This window comes from Thalassophryne amazonica, chromosome 18, assembly GCF_902500255.1.
Source record: "Thalassophryne amazonica chromosome 18, fThaAma1.1, whole genome shotgun sequence".
NCBI classification, from domain to species: Eukaryota; Metazoa; Chordata; class Actinopteri; order Batrachoidiformes; family Batrachoididae; genus Thalassophryne; species Thalassophryne amazonica.
Window position 1 is genome coordinate 39,407,518 of NC_047120.1, and position 22,283 is coordinate 39,429,800.

A 22,283-nucleotide genomic window follows, 5' to 3' on the forward strand; every position below is an offset into this window, starting at 1 on the left:
ACATCCCTACTGACAAGGTAATGTAACAAAAAGAAACATGTCATAACACAACAGTCACAATGACCTAATTGGCAGTTAATGCATGTTTTAATTCAAACTTCTCCTGACTGTTGTGAGTTTGAAGGTGCGGCTTGATTACATTTATCAATCTAACGTCATTAGTGTCTGATGTATTTGTTTGCCATCCACCTATTATTCATAAGGGTAAATAACCGTCTGCTAAATGCAATTAGCTAGATGACAGTGTGCGCCAGGGAAAGGCCACACAATCAGTGGGATTCTGCTTCTGGGGACCATTAATATGTGCTCCATATTTCATGACAACCATTAGATCCTTTATGTATCAACTCTAAAATCTTGACCTGCAGGTGGCACTAAAACAAAGCTGCACTGCCCACAAATGCCTCGTCTGAGAACAACTGTTGAGAGAAAATTTTCATTTCACTGGATTTTTACATCTAATGTATAAAAACAAATATTACTTTAGCCAGATTAGACATAAATAGGAGGCCGGGGGGGGGGGGGGGGCATCCAAGTGTTAGAAATCCAGGTTAAACAAACCAAAGAGATGTCAATGACAAAAAGAGATGATGAAGAGGATTGGATTCGAGTTCATTGTTGATTAAGCTTTTAGTCTACAAAATGAGAAAAATAAATTCACAAAACATTTTCTCAGACCCCATGAAGACCTCTTGAAATGTGTTCAATCAACAGTCCATGATCCAGACACTCAGGCACAGTACTTTCTGACAACAAATCAATACGGCTTCATCTCGTTCCAGGAAACTGTTTTCAAAAAAATTGATTGATTGATTGATTGATTACATTGATTATCAGTGAGGACGTGAGTGATGTTTTGCTAATTTTTGCTTTCCTTGCTAATGAATAGATCAGTATGTTTTACACTGAAGTGATGGCTGATGGGAAGACACTTTTTTAAACTGGAATTTGTCTGTGTGCTGGTGAACATTGTTCATTGAGGTACGAGGATATTTTTCCGGGTGTTTTTTTTTTTTTTTTTTGCTCCTTTATCTTAAGGTATAATAAGGTGTGGCTTCAGCATGTTGTCTTTTAGTTTAATTCTGAAACACATCAAATAAATACACTCAACAAAAATATAAACACAACACTTTTGGTTTTGCTCCCATTTTGTATGAGATGAACTCAAAGATCTAAAACTTTTTCCACATACACAATATCACCATTTCCCTCAAATATTGTTAACAAACCAGTCTAAATCTGTGATAGTGAGCACTTCTCCTTTGCTGAGATAATCCATCCCACCTCACAGGTGTGCCATATCAAAATGCTGATTAGACACCATGATTAGTGCACAGGTGTGCCTTAGACTGCCCACAATAAAAGGCCACTCTGCAAGGTGCAGTTTTGTTTTGTTTTTTGGGGGGGGGGGGGGGGGGGGGGGGTACCAGTCAGTATGTGGTGTGACCACCATTTGCCTCATGCAGTGCAACACATCTCCTTCGCATAGAGTTGATCAGGTTGTCAATTGTGGCCTGTGGAATGTTGGTCCACTCCTCTTCAATGGCTGTGCGAAGTTGCTGGATATTGGCAGTAACTGGTACACGCTTCGTATACGCCGGTCCGGAGCAAATTCTCTGAAACGCCTTTGGAGACGGCTTATGGTAGAGAAATGAACATTCAATACACGAGCAACAGCTCTGGTTGACATTCCTGCTGTCAGCATGCCAATTGCACGCTCCCTCAAATCTTGCGACATCTGTGGCATTGTGCTGTGTGATAAAACTGCACCTTTCAGAGTGGCCTTTTATTGTGGGCAGTCTAAGGCACACCTGTGCACTAATCATGGTGTCTAATCAGCATCTTGATATGGCACACCTGTGAGGTGGGATGGATTATCTCAGAAAAGGAGAAGTGCTCACTATCACAGATTTAGACTGGTTTGTGAACAATATTTGAGGGAAATGGTGATATTGTGTATGTGGAAAAAGTTTTAGATCTTTGAGTTCATCTCATACAAAATGGGAGCAAAACCAAAAGTGTTGCGTTTACATTTTTGTTGAGTGTAAATGCATAAATCCTGACTGTCTTTTCTGTGTGTTAGTCAGTTTCAAATTAATGTAAAACTATCTTATATGGATTAATGTTGCAGACCAGTTTTAAAAAAAACTGCTAATAGTAAATCCTGTTCAGAGTGGTTTAGATGGATATGCACCTGTCAAAACCAGTTTAAAAAAAATCTATTTTAACTTCAGCCATATGAAAGCTAATTTAAGATTTACATTTACATTTAAGAGTATGGTTGCAACTAACACTTTCATTAAAAGATACAAATTTCTTTAGGCTTCTTCGGTTTTTGCTCAGGATCACCGCAGTGGATCCAGTATGGATCCATATGTTGATTTGGCACATTTCACACCAGATGTGCATCCTAACATAACTCCAGATGTACATGTACCATAGAGCATGGGTGGACTTGAACCAGAGAACTTCTGTTTGGGAGATTAGTGAGATAACTGCTTGCACTGCCATGCTACACAGTCAATTGTTCAGTTCATAAAATGTCAGAAAACTTGGAAGACTTATAAATAACGGTAGAAGAAAAACATTTTCATATGATTTGTTTGGGGTAACGTGCAACATCCACAGACATTGTTTTCTGATATACTGATAGCAAATCAAGATTAGTTTATGCATCAGATCATTTTACGGCATCATTTTACACCATACAGATGACAGGATAAACCAATACGAACCATCTTAATAAGGTTTTGAGAATGCAACATGGTGATTCTGAGGCTTTCAGCATGGTCTAAAATCCATAAGGAACCTGAACGCCTCAGTTAACAGGGTTGAGGAGACATCTTTTTGACCAATACAGAGACACATATCGAACAGCACAATACCGAGCAGATTCATCCATTTTGGAATAAGGCTGTAACATAACAAAATGTGGAAAAGTGAAGTGCTGTGAATATTTTAGTGCTGCACACTATATAGGGTTTTCTCAACAGTCAAAGCACTAAACAAAATAAATTCCAACAAAAATCCCAAATTGAAGATCTGATAATCCAGAAAAAAGGTGAAACTTGTACTTCAGTGCGACTTATACTCCGGAAAATACTGTACATAAATTTCAGGAATTCTCTGTGGGCAAGTGGAATCACTTGCCGCCACCTCTCATTTGTCTCTGTCTTTGCTGGTAATATGAAGGAGCAGTGCAGTCAGGGAGGCGCTGACAATGATCCGAGGCGGCAGAACGCATGCTCGGGTGCAGTCGACTCGCATGTAAACACACTTGACCGATCTTAAAGGAGGAAGGTTGGAACAAGTGGCAGTAACTGTGATGCACTGAGAGGAACCAAGTCGTGGCAACCCTTTTTTGTCTCTCTCTGTCTCTCGCTCTCTCTCCCCACTCTTTGTACGTAGCCGTCTCGCTCTCATTTGTCTCAAGCTGGTTGCCCTCGGGCAGAGGAAATGGCACAGTTCAGCAAAGCGCAGCCCAACTCAGTGGGATCTTAACAGGTGTTTAAAACAAACAGGGAGGCAGATCTGTTTTCACTTGAAAGGCAGAGGGTTTCCATTACAGAGCTCATTATTAGCCAGGCGACAGAAGGAGGAGGATGCAGGGACAAACTATTGTGGCATTAGACCATATTGTCAGGAGAAAAGAAATTTGCTCAGTGATGGAGATGCAATGAAGCACAAACTGAATGCTAAGCACTGATAATCGGAGCCCAAAAGTTAATTTGTTGAACTGATTGAAGAAGACCTCAAACGCTAAAGAACTGATTTTCTCAATAGCAGTGAAAAGGTTCGCTCCAAACTACAGCAGATATCACAATGTTTGTTAGGGCAAAATACGGTAACAACCTGTATTAAATTTGGTGAAACACTTGGGTGTAACCTAGAATTAAGACCAATCAACTTTTGGGAGGATCTGCAAAAGGTCAGACTCAAGAATTGGGCAGTGCAGTCTTGTTTGAACCCCTGCGTTATAGCGTGGGATTTGACCACTTCAAGGGACAGCCTGCCAGTGCGCAACACTTCACACTGTTTTCTTTTTGTCTGCAATCACCAAAGAGGTTGCAAAAAGTGCAGTTTTTTTCAGTTCCCAGTGGAGAAGGGAAGACCAGGCAAATGGGAGAGGTTGTGTCGTTAAGTTTTAGTGAGAGTTAATGTGACTAATGATAATGGGGCAGTCCCCGGAAGTACAATTTTTGCATCATATGCTCTTTCATTTAACCCCTTTATCGCCTACCCTCAAAAAACAACTATGGTGCCCAATTAGTCATTTCTTAAAAGACTGCAAAATGGGACATTTTAGGCTTTGGACCAGGTATTATAAAACACCCCTCTTTTTTCTAATATATTTTAATATTTGCAAACACATGCTGTCTGCATGAATATAATGCAGTGGTCTTCTTGTAGAGGCCAAGAGGTCCACTGCTGCCAGTGATTATGCCCAGGTTCTATAGCGTGAAGCGGATGATAGCCCACAACTCCCTCTGGACGAGACACCGGCCCATCACAGGTTACTGCCCCAGCCAAGGCCAGTATTCATTTACAGCTGGGTGGATTGAGACAATATAGATGTATCTTGACCAAGGACACAGGCAGGTGGTGTGACCGGGAATCAAATCCAAGTCTACATATTAGTAGCGCAACTCCTTATCCCACTGTGCCGCCTCCTCTGCTTCAATATACCAATATAATGCTGTGGCAATCAAACAATGAATTAATTTTGCTGAGTGTGATGGCCCATCTCTCCGATTGTTCTGTTGTCAACATTATTAAATCTGCGGAGCATTTGTTTAATTTACTGCTTTGCCAAAATTCTGTTTACACATTAAAGTTTGTTGTGTTGGAATAAATCATCTTGAAAGGCTTGCATCTGACTGACTGAAACAACTCTGTGACACCCTCCCACCACCACCACCACAGAGAGGGACCCTGTGGCACAGCTTGAGAACAGTTAGTATGATGTCCAGCACTGGCTTATATAGTCTTCATTTTCCAGCGACATGGCACTGACACTACACCTTGATGCCACTGAAACAATTGTGTATCCGTTTCATTGTAGACATCAGAGCAGCGTTCCCTGGACATGAGGAATAAGAAGATTGTGACTGTTGTTGTACTGTGTGTGTGTGTGTGTGTGTGTGTGTGTGTGTGTGTGTGTGTGTGTGTGTGTGTGTGTGCGCGTGTTGCAGTGCTGTACTCACCTCTCAGGTCCTGCCCGGAGCGGCCCGGCCCGCAGGTGGTGCTCTGTCTGGGCATGCGCAGTGAGGTGCGTAATGGAGTGTGCCGCTGCTCATCCAGGTACGCCAGATCCTCCAAGTGTGCAGAACTGGTGGCTGCAGAAGTAGAAGGAAATGTGTGTGTGTGAGAAAGACAAAAGAGAACACAAAGAAAGTAGAGTCAACACAAAACAATCTGGCACAGGCTCCTTCCAGTGTCCTAAGGTGGACATCAGACTCACACTCTCAGACTTGGTTTCTCCCGCTGGAAAAAACAAGTCAGTCGCACACGGTCCTATCCTAAAATTCCCTCCTCTGTGTCTGTCACGCGGCATGGAGGCAGATGCCATCCGGCCCCTCTCAGGATTAATTAGCTCAGCAGACAAATATCTTATTCATGGAGGGAGCGCCGTCTAATGCTGGCGGATGATTGTTCACACCATGCTGTGTCTTTGAGGCCAACGTTCAGAAGAAGTGAATGTTAAATGAGATTAGACGTCGTTGCTAGTGAGTAAGCAACAGACACGATTCCCCGTCACACCTGAACCCCATATTTCAGTTGGAGCTCGGGAAAGATAAAGAACTGGAAATGCTGAACATTAAAAAAGAAAAAAAAAAAAAATCCAGGAAGGCTCAAGGGACTTAATCATGCAGAGGTCTGAGGATCCCTGATAGAGGAGAGCAGCTTAGCTTTTGATCTTAGTCGTCATCACATGAAGGAAATACCATCCCAGGCAGAGAACGAGATCATTTGGGGTTACTACACGCAAAAAAATGTTTTGACAAGAAATGTGGTAAGAAGAATCCTCATTAATCTAATTACAACAGAATGTCTGAGGGGACAACGATTGGGAACAAACCAGAACTTTGGAATTCAGTAGCAGTGTGAGCAACAATTTAACCATCACCCATTAAGGTCTTCTCCGTACTCGTGACTAAACCAATACAGAATTGATCTGTTCTTTAAAAATATATACATTCACACAAAGGGGAAAAAAATCCTGAGATCCAAAAACCGATCAAGAAAATTTGGGAAAACTGTGACCGGCATTCTCAGAGCATGGTTCTTATCAAGGATATTACACCTGTTTCCACTGCTGTTAGAAAAAATGGGGACTTTCTCAGGGGTGAGATAAGTCCCTGCTTCCGGCAGGGATTTCTGAGTTGCACTGAAAAAGTGGGCGGGGCTCAACACTGATTGGTTGTTAACTCACATCAACAAATGGCAAGTCACACTGTGCAACAAGAGAAACAGCAGAAGAGCTGAAAGAAAATATGGACAGCTGAGGTGACAGATGAGTCAACAAGAAGTAAAAGGCATTGTTTGGTTTCTTCTCATTGGACGAGGTCCAGCGAGGATTTGAATCCTCGATAAGGAATGAGAAAATCTACCTTGTAGCCAAAACTGTGGTAGAAATGTTACATGACTGCATAAGCCCTGTGGGTCTTCACCTCAATGGACACAATGGTTGAGAAGACCAATGATGAGGCTGTTCCTGTAAATGTTAACATCTGGAAAGTAGGTCGACCATCAGTGGTGGAAACAGACCTGATGTCAGTATTGGCGCGCTGGTGCCTGAGATGTAAAGGCACCTGCCATGTACTGCAAGATGTGGCCTACAGCATTGCCAGGCTTGATTCCTGAGCTGGGTGACCTTTTGCTGTACGTTTCTACTCATGTATTTCTCCCCATTTCCTGTACATCTTTCACTCTATCAAATAAAGGTCATGGAGCCCTAAAAAGTACATGGGATAAAATATGTCCTCATATTTGTCAGCTGTGGAAGCTCACAAAAAGATCCGTCTCAGTCTGCCAAAGACCCCAACAGATCTGTTTGTATGTGGACTTTACAAATGTGATTTTTTTTTTTTTGAAGCCCAATTTTGTCCACTCAGGGTAGTCAGACAGGAATTATTTTCCTTCATACAATTTCCCACATGGTGTGCTTGCTACCATTATGTGACATTTTCATTGAAATCTACCAACAGGTTGCGTGATTCCAACACCCCCCTAAATTTATGTTTCCGTGTGGTATTAAAAATAGCCCCCAAATGCATTAATTACTGCTTGTGTAACCAAGCAAACATTCTTCTTCTCAAACTAAATGGATTGGGTATCCTCAGAAACAGGTGCCACCTGTAAACAACCTAATTTTCCAGAGACAGCGCGAGAATAACGCTCACTCATGAGGCTGTCACAGTTCTTAGATATGTTCCAAATAAAAAGCTTTGTTTGTGTTTTTTTGTCCAAATCCTCACAACAGCTCTAGATTGAGATTTTCTCCCTGTTGGTAAAAATACAACAAATTGCAAACGGTTTGAAAACTGTGAAACTCACCAGTGCATCACCACTGATAAAGTACCGTCCTCTGTTTCAATCCACACCGGTTTCTGAGCGGCCCAATCGTGTTGAAGAGCTAAACATGTAAATTCCTCTGTGTGCACGCGTGTGGTGCTAACTGACTGCATCGCCACAGTTGTGGAACCAAAAATGAGCCACGCGGGTTTCCCAAAATGGAGGGAAAATAGCAGCTGGGAATGCTGGAGGCTTGGCCCTGGTGGGACCAGGGGTGCTGGCTAAGTGGGCTAAAATAGCAGACGGTGGAGGCATTAATCTGCTGCTAAACCAAGAAGGGACGACTCAGGGCTACAGCGCTGTAAATCCTCCTTTTCTCCCCATTTCAACTGGGTATGAGTCTGAGGGCTGAAATCTGTGTGCTCATCACCCTCTATCTGCAATGCAGCAGGCTGCTGAGGAATCACATTCACAAGTCGTGTGCCAATGCGCCGAGTGCGCTCACAATGTAAACACACCGAAGAGGGAAAACCGTGTAGAATACAGGGGGCAAGGAGAAGAAAGTGAGAAAGCTAGAGGAGACACTTCCAGAATCAGCCAGGGAGCCCGTGAGTCGTCGCTGCAATGAAGTGATCGATGGCGCTCTAAATACATCACCGTGCTCAGTGCCCAAAGAGATGCCGGGAGATGATAAATACTGCAGCTCGTGGTATTTTGACAATAATATTTCCAGGTATTGTTCTAAGTGTGTGAGCAGAGGTGGGATCAGCAACTCAAAGTAAATCAGAAAACATGATGCAAAAGGAAATCAATGATACTTGTCCACCTCCAGAACTGAAAAATGTTATCTCGGTTGAGTTATCTTAATTTAGTGAATTTAGAGATGACAGTGTTGTCTGTATCTCAGCCTTTTTTTTAATAGTCCTGTTGCCTCTGAGTTGTACCCACTGCTCAGGGGTGTGGAGCTCACTGCTGAGTCCAAACCTTGCTGTGTGCGCAGGTCACATTCCTGTTTTAAATCTTTGCTCCATTTTGGACGATGCTATTGTCAAAGGTGAGTGGAGCACTCAGAGGCTCGAGTATTAACAATATTTTAATAAGAATCGGGTCATAAAAAGTGAACTTAATTTCCTCCTGATGAGATAGTGTTATCCTCGTGTGCACCTAAATTGATTTCTCATTTTCAGGTGAATCATGCGCAAAGACCCCCCCTTTGGGAAACATGATGACCGACCAGACGCTACTCTCTGGGTTACACAACTCTAAATTTACCATTATGTAAGCCACATTTACAACCAACATTTCCACTTAACAGTTATAATGGTTCTAACGTTGAAACGCAACACAAAGACAAATATCAGCAATATTTTTCCATCATTCTCATCTTCATATGGCGTGCTAACATTGTCTAAGTTCCACTAATGACCCAGTCACACGGCACTTAACGAAGGGCAACGAAACCCAAATGAAACAAGAAATCTGGACTTTTGTTGGCATTGTTTAACCTTCTCCCAGCTTCATTCCTGCAGAGGTCGCTTCGTTAGGATTTTTAAGCTGTCGAAAAATGTGAACGAATGTCACAGAAAACCTCAATTCGTCCGTATTTCGTTTTTGCTGTTCTTGACTTTTTTATGGTTTGCTTAGTTTTTGTAACTTTAGAGTTTAGTTGGAATTCGTTTGACCAGCTGAATGTTTTCACAGTACAGAAGCCGTTTCTGAGCGCTGCTGCATTCATGTACCATTGGAAATTACAGGGCAAACTCAGCATCTTTGCTTGCATTTCTTTTTATCTGGGGGGGGGGGCTCAGGCACCTTATATAGGCCAGAATTAATCTTTTGTGTGGATACAATGAATTATTTTGCCACAAGGAACTGCTGAATTTGAAACAACAAAAAATTAAGTAATTTTCGACGGTACTTGAATGCAGCCGCTTATTATTTTTTATTAAATATATCAATATGAGTGTAGGAATGAGCAGACGACAATCCAGCCCCTATGTACATGTGGCAACAGGTAGATAATTCAAATGATTACATAAAGAGCTGTTCTGGAAGGCAGAATTCACGTTGTGGATCAGCTGCAGCTGGTGGAAATAACTGCACATGGGGAGTCAATGTGCGGCATTCACACGGACTGATCAATTTACTGCTCTGATATATTCAATCATGTACTTATAATTATTCTGCCTTTTGATAGGTTTCTGTTATAAATCAATATATATGGCTTAGTAATGTAATACAGTGATAGAGCAGCAACACGGCACACCAGCAATTTTTATTTATTTATTTTTAATTGGAGCAAGACATAGCGCCCAGTGTGTCGACAGACAGTGAAGATTCTGATGAAGGAGATGATCCCTCTTTTGTTCTGGACAAGGAACCAGAGCAGGTGGGTCCACCGACGTGCGCACAGATCTCCACAGCTTCTGTATGCAGTTTCTCCAGGACTCAGGCGCTATGAGCTCCGTCCCAGTGCCGAATTCTGGTACGCAGAGATGCAGACACACACTGCTTAGCTTCGGTTTCTTTTCGTTCCTCTTTCGTCCGTTTTGCGCTCTTGCTTCGCAGGCTATTCGGTGATAAAACTCATTCGTCTATCTTTTCTCAATGAATTGTGACTTTTTTCCCTTCGTTCAGGAATCGTTGTGTGCCGTGTGACTGGGCCATAACAGCCATAAACCTTTTTGGTTGGAGTTACGTTTACCAGCATTGCTGACAGATAGAGGGACAGACGATCGGACGGATGGGATGATTCCTACATTCCCCAAACTTTGTTTGCATGGGTATTAATAATGTATCATATCATGTCAGTTTCATCCATTGAGTCATCATGATATAATTTAGGGTAACTCTTTATCCTGTATTACTTACTTATTATCGAGTATAAAGTTACAAGCATTTTGTGAACTTGAATTCATTGTTTAAAGTCGTCATAGCCTGTGATCTCATTTGCGCTCCAAAAACACAAATATTAAGTTTTTGATACACTATTCATAATTTAAGATTCATTATTCATCTACGTGCATTTGGACACACTAGGATTTTTTTTGTGTGTGTGTGTGTGTGTGTGTGTGTGTGTGTGTGTGTGTGTCTGTCGCTTCCAGTCACTCAAGCTTTTTGCCCTAAATCTACATCATAAGAAAATTATATATACATGACTGAGATAGTACTGAAAGTAAAGTGCATATAGTACTTGGTTTTTCATGACAAAAGGCATCTGAAAATGTGACATCATGATTGCAAACCTGACGGCTGGGCTTCTTACTCTGCGGCCTCCAGCAATGTCACCTGCTTTGATATGATATGTCAGCGATATCAAGGCATACTCTAAAAAAAGGGGAGGGTGATATGACTTTACATTAATATCACAGTATTGTTCACTTTTTGAATGGTGACAGTATTATATTGCAGTATTACTGGTTTTGCACCATATAACCCCTTTAATACTTATCTTATTTGCGGCATGAGTTTAATCAAGACTATTTTAATTGTCAAATCTGCTGCTTTAAAGTTACAATCTGGATGAAAAACCTCATAAAACAAAGATTTTTAGAGCTTCAGATTTCACCAATTTGTGGCTGTGTTTAATCAACCATCATTAAGGCTTAAATGAGCCACACACAACACAATCACAGTGTAATAATGTTACAAAGACTTTTATATTTTATGCCTTTATATTACACTGATAAGAAAAATATTTAACAGGTGCTTTGACCCAAGCGGAGCTCAGCAAAACAGGAAAGAAACATATAAGCGGCGCTTTGATCATCACAGCCTGAGTGCTGCAGCGCTAACCTGACCTGCTAATGCACCTAAATATTTACCGAGTTCCAAATTAATGGATATTTGGTGTTGTGCTTCATTATTTCATCTGCATTATTTTTCAGCATCATGAAAAAAATCTTTCTGGTCTGGTGGAAGTTCCTGTTGGTCTTATTTGTCACAGTGCTGCCCAATCCATATCATGGTGCACGATTACACTAATGAGGAGCATGAGCCCAGTGTACCACCCATGCCTACCCCAAGCTTCAAAGTACTACCCACAGAAAACTGACACGGTATTTTTGTCAAACCAGGCAAAACTCCTTCGACCGAAAGTCGTTTGACGGAACGCTTCAGAACGTCGCATTCGCCTAACTCGATTTCTCTACTCGAATGAATCATTTAAAACCTAATTTCTTTGGGCTTCATATCCATTTCTAGAGCAGTCACGACGGTATATGTTTGCAGAGTGTCTCGCCGAATGAAAGAGTGAAGAACATCAAACTGATGACAGGTGATAAAACATTTGGATTTCAGCGCTGCTCCTGTTGAGTGAGTGGCACAAGTACCGCAAACCACCTCCATCCGCCAAATCCATCTTCAGCTCTGCCAACGTGCTGCCTTCATTAGGTAATAGAGTAACCCCCCCACCCCCCCCACCCGTTTTCTTCCGCAGTTGCCTTCAGCTCCATCTCTCTCTCTCTCTCTCTCTCTGCACACATCAAAGCGAGTCTCTCCGTCACTCTGGGGGACAAAAACGGTTTACGTCTGGGGCTTTGATGTTCCACTGCTGCGTGAGCCAATCCTGAGCCTCTCCTTGCCCGCCATCCCTACATCATCTGATAATTCTTTGTGGAGGAGAAAGAGAGCGTGAGAGTCATTATGAAACTCTTGTACTGCTCTCTCTCTCTCTCCTCAATATGGAGCTGCTGTTTCTAACTCCCAGGGGAAAAAATATAAATGCTTTCATAAAAACCATCATGCCTTTTCACAAAAATCTTTTTTTATCCGCTGCCTCGCCGACTTGCTTTTTATATTTGGGTTTCATCTGAAGCTTAGAGCTTGTCTTTTAAGCCCTCTCCATGCCGCTCGGCCTCCTTTGAAGGTCTGGCTATTGAGGGGAGGAGATTGGGGAAGAATCTCTAAACTGGGAAGAGTCTCTGCACCGCCAGACAGAAGTGTCAAACAGCAGAACATGACCGGCATAAAGAGAGGGTCACGGCTGCGGTGACGAACCTCGTCAGGCACATCAAAGTGCTTATTGAAATATAAATGAGCGTCTACTCTCGCTCACGCGTGCATGCTTTCCAGTGGGAATGGGAGAAGGACATAATAGAGCTCATCGTCTGTAACAGCCACTCGAATGATGAAAACAATAACACAATCAGGCCCATTAGGGCTGCCTCACAGTTACAAAACACACATTTTCAGAAACATGCACAATCACTAAGTTTCTGAGAAAACGAGGATCTATGAGAGTTTTCTGACAGCAGCACACAAATCCCAGTCTTTCCAGCTCCACCAAAATCTCTTGCTGTGGCTCCTCGATTCCACGACAGAGGAAGAACGACATAAACCGCTGTTGATTTGCAGATGCCAAAAAACTTGAGTTTTGAACTAAAAGTTGTTTTTTTGTTGTTGTTGTTCAGACTGTTTTCAAATTGTGGTAGTCCTCTTACACCGTGGTGTGCTGTGGGGGGCAGCACATCCAAGGAGGACACATCCAGGCTGGACAAAGTGATCAGCTGGGCTGGTTCTGTGGTTGGCATGAAGCTGGACTCTCTGGTGATGGTGGCAGAGAAGAGAACACTGGACAAACTTGCTGGACATTATGAATGCCCTCTGCACTCCGTCATCAGCAATCAGAGGAGCCTCTTCAGCCACAGACTGCTCCTTCCCAAGTGCAGGACCAACAGACTGAAAAACTCCTTTGTCCCTCAGGCCATCAGACTGTACAACTCCTCACTCAGGGGGAGGAGGAGTAACAGGAAGACAGAGGACGGGAAGGAGAGGAGCAGTGGTAGCCAGTCAGCCAGTAGCAAGCAGTATTTCTGGTATTTATACTTGTATTTACAGCTGGCAAATTTTTCCACTTCTACTTTTGATACTTTGTGTGCTTCTTACCCTGTGTGCTGCTATACGATGCTGCTGGAACCTCAATTTCCCCGAGGGAGTCTTCCCAAGGGATTAGTAAAGTTCTGTCTAATCTAATCTAAATCCACAACTTGGGTCATATTTTAGTCCTCATTTATCCATTTGTTCATCAGAGGAATACGTACTCTGTTCTCTTCTCAACCTTTTTGCCTTGTGACATGTTAACAAAAAGGTTGCACACTAACAGGAATACTCTGTTTTCTCTTCCATTATAAAGCCTGGTGCTGTCAGACCTGAAATTTTCAGAAAGTCCATTTTTAAATTTTGAACAACTCTGCTTGTCTATTGTAGTAAAGCTAAATGTGTAAAGTCATTGCTGACAACTCATTTTCTTGAGCTTTTCTCAAAAAAGCATTTCATGCCTGACTGTAATATAACGCTTACCTGATGTCAGCTAAAGTTTTACAAAAAAAACCCAAAAACAAAAACAAAAACACACTTAAACATTGTTTAAACACAGTGCAACAACACAACCCATCAGCTTAAAATTCTTTGGTAAAAGCAGTTTTCTTGTCAAATGCAACCCAAAGAAATATGTTACCAAGACTCTTTCACTTAAGATTTTTAAGATGTATTATTGAAAAACAAGCCAATATATCTTACTGAATTTTTACTTAAGTAGTGACTGCATCTTACATTACCTACAGATATTTTGGCTTAAAATTAGACAAATATACATGACAAAATTTTGTGTTTTTGCAATGCAATAGGGAACCGTAGTCTCATTTGAACACCTGCGTGATATTGCAGGATTTGACCACTTCTGGGAAAAGCCTGCACAAACATAACATCACTTCTAATGGAAAAATGGTGTACTGTTTTGTTTTTGGCTGCAATCACCGAAGCAGTTGCAAAAAGTGCAGTGTTTTTGGTTCCCAGTGGAGAAGGGAAGACAAGGCAAATGGAAGAAGTGCTGACAAGTTTTAGCCTGCACACCTTGACAGCGTAGCTGTGTTCTCTTGCAACACGTCCACTTTCCACTGCATTGTCACTTTTTCTTTACATCTTCACTTTGTTTGCTGTGTAATTTGCCCAAAAACTCAGAGAACGTGCCATGTTTCCGGTGAGGACATATGAGGGCTGTCCCCGAAAGTAGAATTATACTCGTTCATTTTATCCCTTTAATGCCCACCTTCAAACGAGACCCGATTATTTGAAGTTAGTGTGTAGGATTTAGTGCCATATAGTGGTGTGTAGGAATTAGTGTCATATAGTGGTGAGGATGCAGATCGTCACCGATTTGGTTTCCTGTCATGTTTCTGCCTCTTTGGTGACAGGGAGTCATGCTCCCTTGCGATAAGCAACATGTGCAGTCCTCCAGTTCACAGTAATGAGGGTTGTCAAACTTGTTTGTCTCCGTTAGCAGCTCATAGATTGTATATACCGGAGTAACAGTTTATCTTCCCCACTGGATAACTTCTCCCTAGGTTGTCCTAGGATATCTTACCCCCCCAGCCAGATATCTTACCCCCCACCCACCCCAATATCTTCATTATCATTCATATATTTTTACATCAGACATGCTTGAACCCTCGTGCGCATGCATGAGTTTTTCCACACCTGTCGGTGATGTCATTCGCCTGTGAGCACTCCTTGTGGGAGGAGTCGTCCAGCCCCTCGTCGGAATTCCTTTGTCTGAGAAGTTGCTGAGAGACTGGCGCTTTGTTTGATCAAAATTTTTTCTAAACCTATGAGACACATCGAAGTGGACACGGTTCGAAAAATTAAGCTGGTTTTCGGTGAAAATTTTAACGGCTGATGAGAGATTTTGAGGTGATACTGTCGCTTTAAGGACTTCCCACGGAGCGAGACGTCGTGCAGCACTCCCAGGCGCCGTTGTCAGCCTGTTTCAAGCTGAAAACCTCCACATTTCAGGCTCTATTGATCCAGGACGTCGTGAGAGAACAGAGAAGTTTCAGAAGAAGTCGGTGTCAGCATTTTATTAGGATATTCCACTGTTAAAGGAGATTTTTTTAATGAAAGACGTGCGGACGGGTCCGTGCGGACGGGTCCGTGCGGACAGGTCCGCGCGTCGGGACGCAGCCGGCGCGGTGCGGCGGCACAGGAAAAACACCTCCGTGTTGATAACCATTTGTAAAATCCAGGCGGCTTTTGATGGCTTTCAGTGGAGTGAGTATATGAGAAATTGTTTAACAGCTGGACATGTTCCAACTTGTCCTTAAGGCTTCCAACGGAGGTGTTTGTCGTATGTTTGTTTGTAATCACTGCATTTTTCACCTTTAACTTGCTGTGCAGCACACAGTTTACATTGCAGACTCTTGCAACTTCATATATAGCAGCCCTAGTAAGGTAACTTTCAGTACACAAAAGGATCAAGCGCAAGGTCAAAGGTCAAGGTCACAGGAAGGTCAAACACTAAATTCAACTAAACAACTTTCCTGGTCGCAAGTTTTGAAATTTTGCGTACAATTTTGCCATGAACATAGTCATAGGCCTTGCCCACTACCTGCGATAAGTGATTGACCTTGACCTTCAGGGTTTCGCTTGAGGTCAAATGTCACCTAAATTAGGTCAAACTTCAGATTACAGTAAATTACATTAATTCTAGATTACATTTACATTTATAGATTACATGAATAATATTTTATGATTACATTAGTACTAGCAGAATATAGTTATATGATTACAAACAGATAAAACTTTAATTATAAGTGTTCATTACAGCAAACTATTGCTATCATACTGGGTGTTGAAAAAACTAACAAATGTGTTGTTTGCTTATTATCATACTGTCAGTATAATAAGAAGTAAATTGATTTTTGCAGGGTAGAGAAGGGTCTGTTCCAGGGATGTCATTCTTCTGAATACATTTGATCTTTACTTTTTGTGGGGTCACTTGCCGTGTAGTTCAACACCAGTTGGGACTCTAAAGTTTGACTCATTCTTCATGCTACTAAAACTTGAAACCACTTTGCTGTAATTTTTAGTGGATAAAAATGATCTGAACACATTTTTATTCATTCTTTCCCCTGCCGAGCTGCTCGTCCAGTGAAAATCACACTGTTTCAAATAATCATATTTGTCAGTTTCATGCTATATTTACATTATTCTGTTGATTCCTATCCTCTACTCTTTATATGTTATGACCTGGTTTATACAGTTTCTTACCCCCAAGGGGGGTAACATATCCAGGGGAGTAAGATATACTGTTACACTGGCGCTACCAATGATTCCTCCTCTTTATTTCTTCCGTCATTCAGCCACACTGCAAAATGCAAAAGGTGGAGTCAGTATGTCTCTTCTGGGCTACTGTATCAAACATGGTGGTCTCTTTGATTGGGGGCTATTCCCATGTAGACACGAGTAGCTAATTATCAGTTTATGAAAACACATCAGTTTGTTGCTGTAGGTAATTCTAAACTAATGAACAGATAGTTATAACTGCTATATTCAATTTCTGCTGTTAACATCCCCTGTATTCTACACACTATAGCAGGCATGTGGAGATTAATCGATAAAATCTAGATACAAACGTATGCAATGCGAGTGCAGCGATTCATTCAGTGTTCACTGATTCAAGTGACGGTTGAATACTGTTTGATCGCTCGCTGCCTGGTTGCACCAATTTTTCTGATGCACACTGAATGCACCACAGATGGTTCGGGACACCGGAGCCGCCGTTGCTTTTGAGGGTGTATATCGAGAAAATGATTATTTCTCTACATTGATTGCAGACTGCAGTGGGTCTGTTTGAAGCAACGAAGCAATGCTTCAACCCGCTGTTCGCTGGTTTTCAGAAGTGGCAGGTCCACTGGCGAGAGCACCAGCCGGTGTGTAAACTGAAGCTGTCCATCAGATAAAGGAAATAATAACAACAACATCCCACTTAAGTGCGCAGCTCCAAAGAGCCACGCAGATTTGGGTTGGAATTAATGTCACAACAAATTGCCGTTTTAAATCAAATGACATCTCTTTCTAAATGTTAAAAATACAAACAATAAACTACAACTGACCAAAACTGCCCCCCCCAAAATGAGACATCCTGCATTTTTTATGAATTACATCCTGACGTGCAGCCAGTGGCAAGAGCTCAGCTCAGAGGCTATGGAGTTACATTTATGCAATTAATATCTGAAAGGAAATGCTTTTGACAAAAACTACTGATTTTTTTTTTATTTCTATTTATGTCCAGAGATCTAGGATCCACCATGTACATCAAGGCTTCAGTGACCATGTACAGATTAGATCAAGGATCCAGTGACCAATTTCACATTTATTTACTTTAAGACTCAGACATAGAAAACCTGTAAAACCTACTTTTAGTACACAGAAAATTCACAGTAGGTATTGATAAGGGAAACCATAAAGAATCGCTCGATAAGTGGAATCGATAATGGCATTGACGCTGATAAAATCTTATCAATACCCATCATTAATCGTATTGCACCAAAATGCATCGTATCGCATTGTGAGGAATTGAATCGCCATCAAATACATATCAAATCACATCGAATTAGGAACAGGGGTGAATCGTATTGCAGCGTATCATCAGTATCGTCATGTATCGCTATATGTATCGTATCGCTGGTAGTGTATCGAGATGCGTATCAAATGGTTTTCAGTAATGAGATTCACATGCCTACACTGCAGCTTTAAATAATGATTTAAATTTTTTTTTTACTTTTTTTTTTTTACCATTCCTAGTACTCAGGTTCGATACTGTTGGTCTAGGACCTTCACAATATTTTTTCCCATAAAATGTACACATTTACAGAATAAATGTTTTCCTCGATCTGCTCACAGATATTCCAAGTACTTCACACCTGCGATCCTTGGCAGTATCTTAATTAATAATAATCAACATAAGCGTGATTAATAACAACGTGTCATTTTTACGGCTAAGATGGAGGAAGGTGAAATGCGGCAAAAAAGTCTAATATTATAATGAAACTTAAAAATAAAGATCACATTTCTCACTGTTAATAGAAGTATTCCTCACAACTCCACACAAACTGCTACTCTGGCTCATGACAAGCGCCCAAGCTTGAAGCTGGATTTCATACCAAAGTATTTAAATATTCCTCCAGTCATTTCAAAAGTGATTTATTATATTCATGGTCACAAGCGCAACACAAATGAATATTATGCTGACTCAGGATTGAAAGAAAAGGACCATAGTTCAAATGGAAAAATGAAGCAAGGAGAGGATGCTTGACAGGAGTACGATGGCATTCGGCAAAGGAGCCAAGGAAAAGAAGAAGACGAAGAAGAAAAAAAGAGAGATTGTTCAATCTATTTTTGCCAGGAAACAGATGCTAAGCTGCCAGTTAGGGTATAAGTCGGGGTACCTTTCAGCAGCCTTATTTCTGCCTCAGATGATTAGTTCTAGCAGCACAGGATCAGAGGAAAGGACTCACCAGCCACAGAGTTCGGGCGGGGCATAAGGTACAGAGGGATGGAGTGGGCGGAGTGGGAGGACATGCTCTCCAGGCTGCGCTCAGGGATTTTGTTGAGGCTGTAGGTGGAAGCGGTCATGTTTTCATCCACCCTGTACAGGAAAGAGTCCATGCCTGATTTCTGGGACTGCCACAGTTTAAGGTTCCCCCGGGAGCCCTCGCCGTATTTGCCACCTCGCTCCATGTTCTCAGAGTAGCTGGTCAGCGTGGCTGAAAAAGGAAAAAGATCACACCACCTTCATACAGTTGCATGACTTCAACATAAGACAAAAACATTCACAGTAACAAATGCAGTCTGTGTGCACCTCTGTGTTTTCATGCTTTCACACTCCTGGAACCCAAATCTAAGTTTAGCAGTTCCTGGACATTAAGCTTGACACACGTTATGATGTACATGGGGAAAGTGGACAATGTAGAAATAGGCAGGCTGCTTGGACACCAAAGGGGAGTCACCAAAACATTCCTGGGGATGTACCAATCCCCTGGACGACTTTTTGTGATTCAGGATCACTTATTATGGGATAACTTTTTCTGTTCAATAAAATACACTGAAATGGACCAAATATTTGCACCATCAGGCCAGACTTGTAGGTCTGTTTAGCTCACGCCAAACAGTCTGACTCCAGAAAGTGTGAAACATTTTATTTATTCATTGTTTATTTAATTTTATTCATCACTTTTTTATTCATCACTACTCATCATTTGTTTGTTTGTTTTTTAATAATTAGCTCATTTTTTCAAGGTATTCCTTCAGTCTGACAGAGTAGACTTACAAACTGACAATTTCACTCATTCATTTTAATCAAGGACATCCAGAGATATCTGGAGTGTTTGAACACATTAATTTAGTCTGAGAATAAGTTACAGTAATTGTAATCTCACACGTGTAGATGGCGTTTGGTCCCTGCTGCTTATGAAATGATGGCGCATCATGTCACTAGGTGTACTATTGTACGAGGTCTGTTAGAAAAGTATCTTTTTTTTTTTTCAAAAACCATATGGATTTGAATCATGTGTGATTGCATCAGCCAAGCTTGAACCTTCGTGCGCATGCGTGAGTTTTTTCACGCCTGTCGGTTGCGTCATTCGCCTGTGAGCAGGCTTTGTGTGAGCACTGGTCCACCCTCTCGTCGTTTTTTTATTGCAAATAAATGAACGATTTGGAGCTTTGCTGCATCAATTTTTTTCCAGAAACTGTGAGAGACCTCCAGGTGGACACCGTTCGAAAAATTAATATGGGTTTCAGGGACGATTTTGTGGGGATTACACAGAATAAGGAGTGTTACTGCCGCTTTAAGGACGGCCCACAGCATCTGAGAGCGCGCTGCGCTCTGAGCGCCGATCGACAGGCTCACACCCTGCTGAAACAACCATATCATTTCCAATGTGAAGGCTTTGTTGATCAGCACTTTTTCGGCACATTCCACTGTTACAGGAGTTTTTTTCATGGAAAGAAAAGCGGAGGATTGCGCCACCGTGCCGTTCATGGCGCGGGACAAAACCACCTCCGTGTTGGTCTCACAGGACGGCTTTCAGGTGGCTTTCAGACGGCTTCTGGTTGCTTTTCAGTCGTGTGATTATCTGAGAAAATGAGCATGAGCTAGACATGCCCCAACATGTCCTGTAAGCTTCATCACGGCGTTGCTTTGCGCCATGCGGCTCCACCGCGACGCGCGGAAGGCACGCTCTCAGATGCTGTGGGCCGTCCTTAAAGCGGCAGTAACACTCCTTAATCTGTTTAATCCCAACAAAATCGTCCCTGAAAGCCATATTAATTTTTCGAACGGTGTCCACCTGGAGGTCTCTCACAGTTTCTGGAAAAAAATTGATGCAGCAAAGCTCCAAATCGTTCAGACATTTATTTGCAATAAAAAAACGATGAGAGGGTGGACCAGTGCTCACACAAAGCCTGCTCACAGGCGAATGACGCAACCGACAAGCGTGAAAAAACTCACGCATGCGCACGAAGGTTCAAGCTTGGCTGATGCAATCACATGTGATTCAAATCCATATGGTTTTTGAAAAAAATAAAAAGGTCGGATACTTTTCTAACAGACCTCGTATTTGAGACTGTTCTAGTCTATCTATTTTTAAGAAATATTACATATTTCCTAAGGCCCATCATGTCAGTGCTTATCCCCAAATGCAGTAGCAGAAGTGGATGAGAGTCTACGACTCTCTCTGGATGGGACGCCAATCTATCGGTTACTTTCCCAGCAGAGATTGGTACCCACTTAAAGTTGGGTGGACAGGAACAAGGCAGATGAATTTTCTTTGCTGTCCAAGGACATAAATGATGAAATGATCCACTGTCTATATTAGGAAGTCCAACTCCAGTATAATTATCACCTACATATAAAAATGCATCCTGGGTATGATGATGTTCTGCATCTGGGCATTGTAGGTGGCCCTCCACCCTACAGATAACCGTTTTGGGGTTGGTGGCAAGACTGGTGTGTCAGCTGCCACAAAACATCTCACAAAGCTCTGCACAAAAGAAAACCTCATTTCCACACTCAGTCGGATTAATTCTGCTGCTGAATTCCTTGTCTTTGGAGGGTAGCAACTGATGTGGTTCCAAGGGGTCGTCTTCTTCACGACAAGGTCCAAGTCCAAACCTAAAATGACTAATGCCCGATACATCCTTTCTCTGAGCAATGATGGCCATCTTCCACAGTATCTGTACGCTGGAGGACCACATACAGTCCCCTGATCCAGAAAAGTGTCATTCTCAGGACCATATCCTGGACCATGATCTAATTATCCCCTTGTCCTTTTTGGACTTGAAGGTTTGTGCAAGATAAAATCATGCAGTTTTACTGTGGGTTGACCTTGAAAACAATAATGGTAAAACTAAAAATTTATAGATTTTCTAATTTAGTTTGTTTCGGATTGTAGCTGAAATTTTCTTATATAAAAAAAAAAACTACCATTTTGAAATCTTTACATGCATACTTGTATTTTAGGAGTGTTATTTGCAAATCTGTGTGCAGAGCTCACCGATAATCCCGCTGTCCCTGCTCTCTAGTGTTGAAGTGGGACTGGTGACAGAACCGTAGGTGCAGTCCCTGTTACCGGCCTGGCCGGGCATGGCAGCAGGTAAGGTGGAGCACGGGCTGCCTGCAGGGGGTGAGGCAGTGCTGCTGGTCAGGGTGGAGCATGGGCTGATCCTCTGGTTCTGGCCCTGAGGCAAGGACGCACAAGCATGTGACAAGATTAGTATACAATGGCAAGGTACAATGAATGTTTGAACTTTTAATGACCGTGTCATTTACACTGTAAAAAAAAAAAAAAAAAAAAAAAGTTCAGAATACTTCAAATTTGCAGGCAACAGTCTGCACTAAGACTTTTATGTTGTGTCGATGATGAAATATATGTTATAGTATATAGTTCATCATCGGCACAACATAAAAGTCTTAGTGCAGACTGTTGCCT

At 41.9% G+C, this 22,283-nt stretch overlaps 1 protein-coding gene across 9 annotated transcripts in view; it reads right to left on the reverse strand.

Moving 5' to 3' along the window:
* tanc2b (tetratricopeptide repeat, ankyrin repeat and coiled-coil containing 2b) overlaps window positions 1-22,283 on the reverse strand; it is a 381,104-nt gene that overhangs the window by 45,465 nt on the left and 313,356 nt on the right. For all 9 annotated transcript variants that reach the window (XM_034193361.1, XM_034193366.1, XM_034193364.1 and 6 more), the window contains 3 exons: window positions 21,849-22,032; window positions 18,810-19,058; window positions 5,205-5,336 (listed from right to left, as the gene is read on the reverse strand). In XM_034193361.1, coding sequence (XP_034049252.1) covers window positions 5,205-5,336; window positions 18,810-19,058; window positions 21,849-22,032 — 565 coding nt within the window. The remainder of the gene's footprint in view (window positions 1-5,204; window positions 5,337-18,809; window positions 19,059-21,848; window positions 22,033-22,283) is intronic.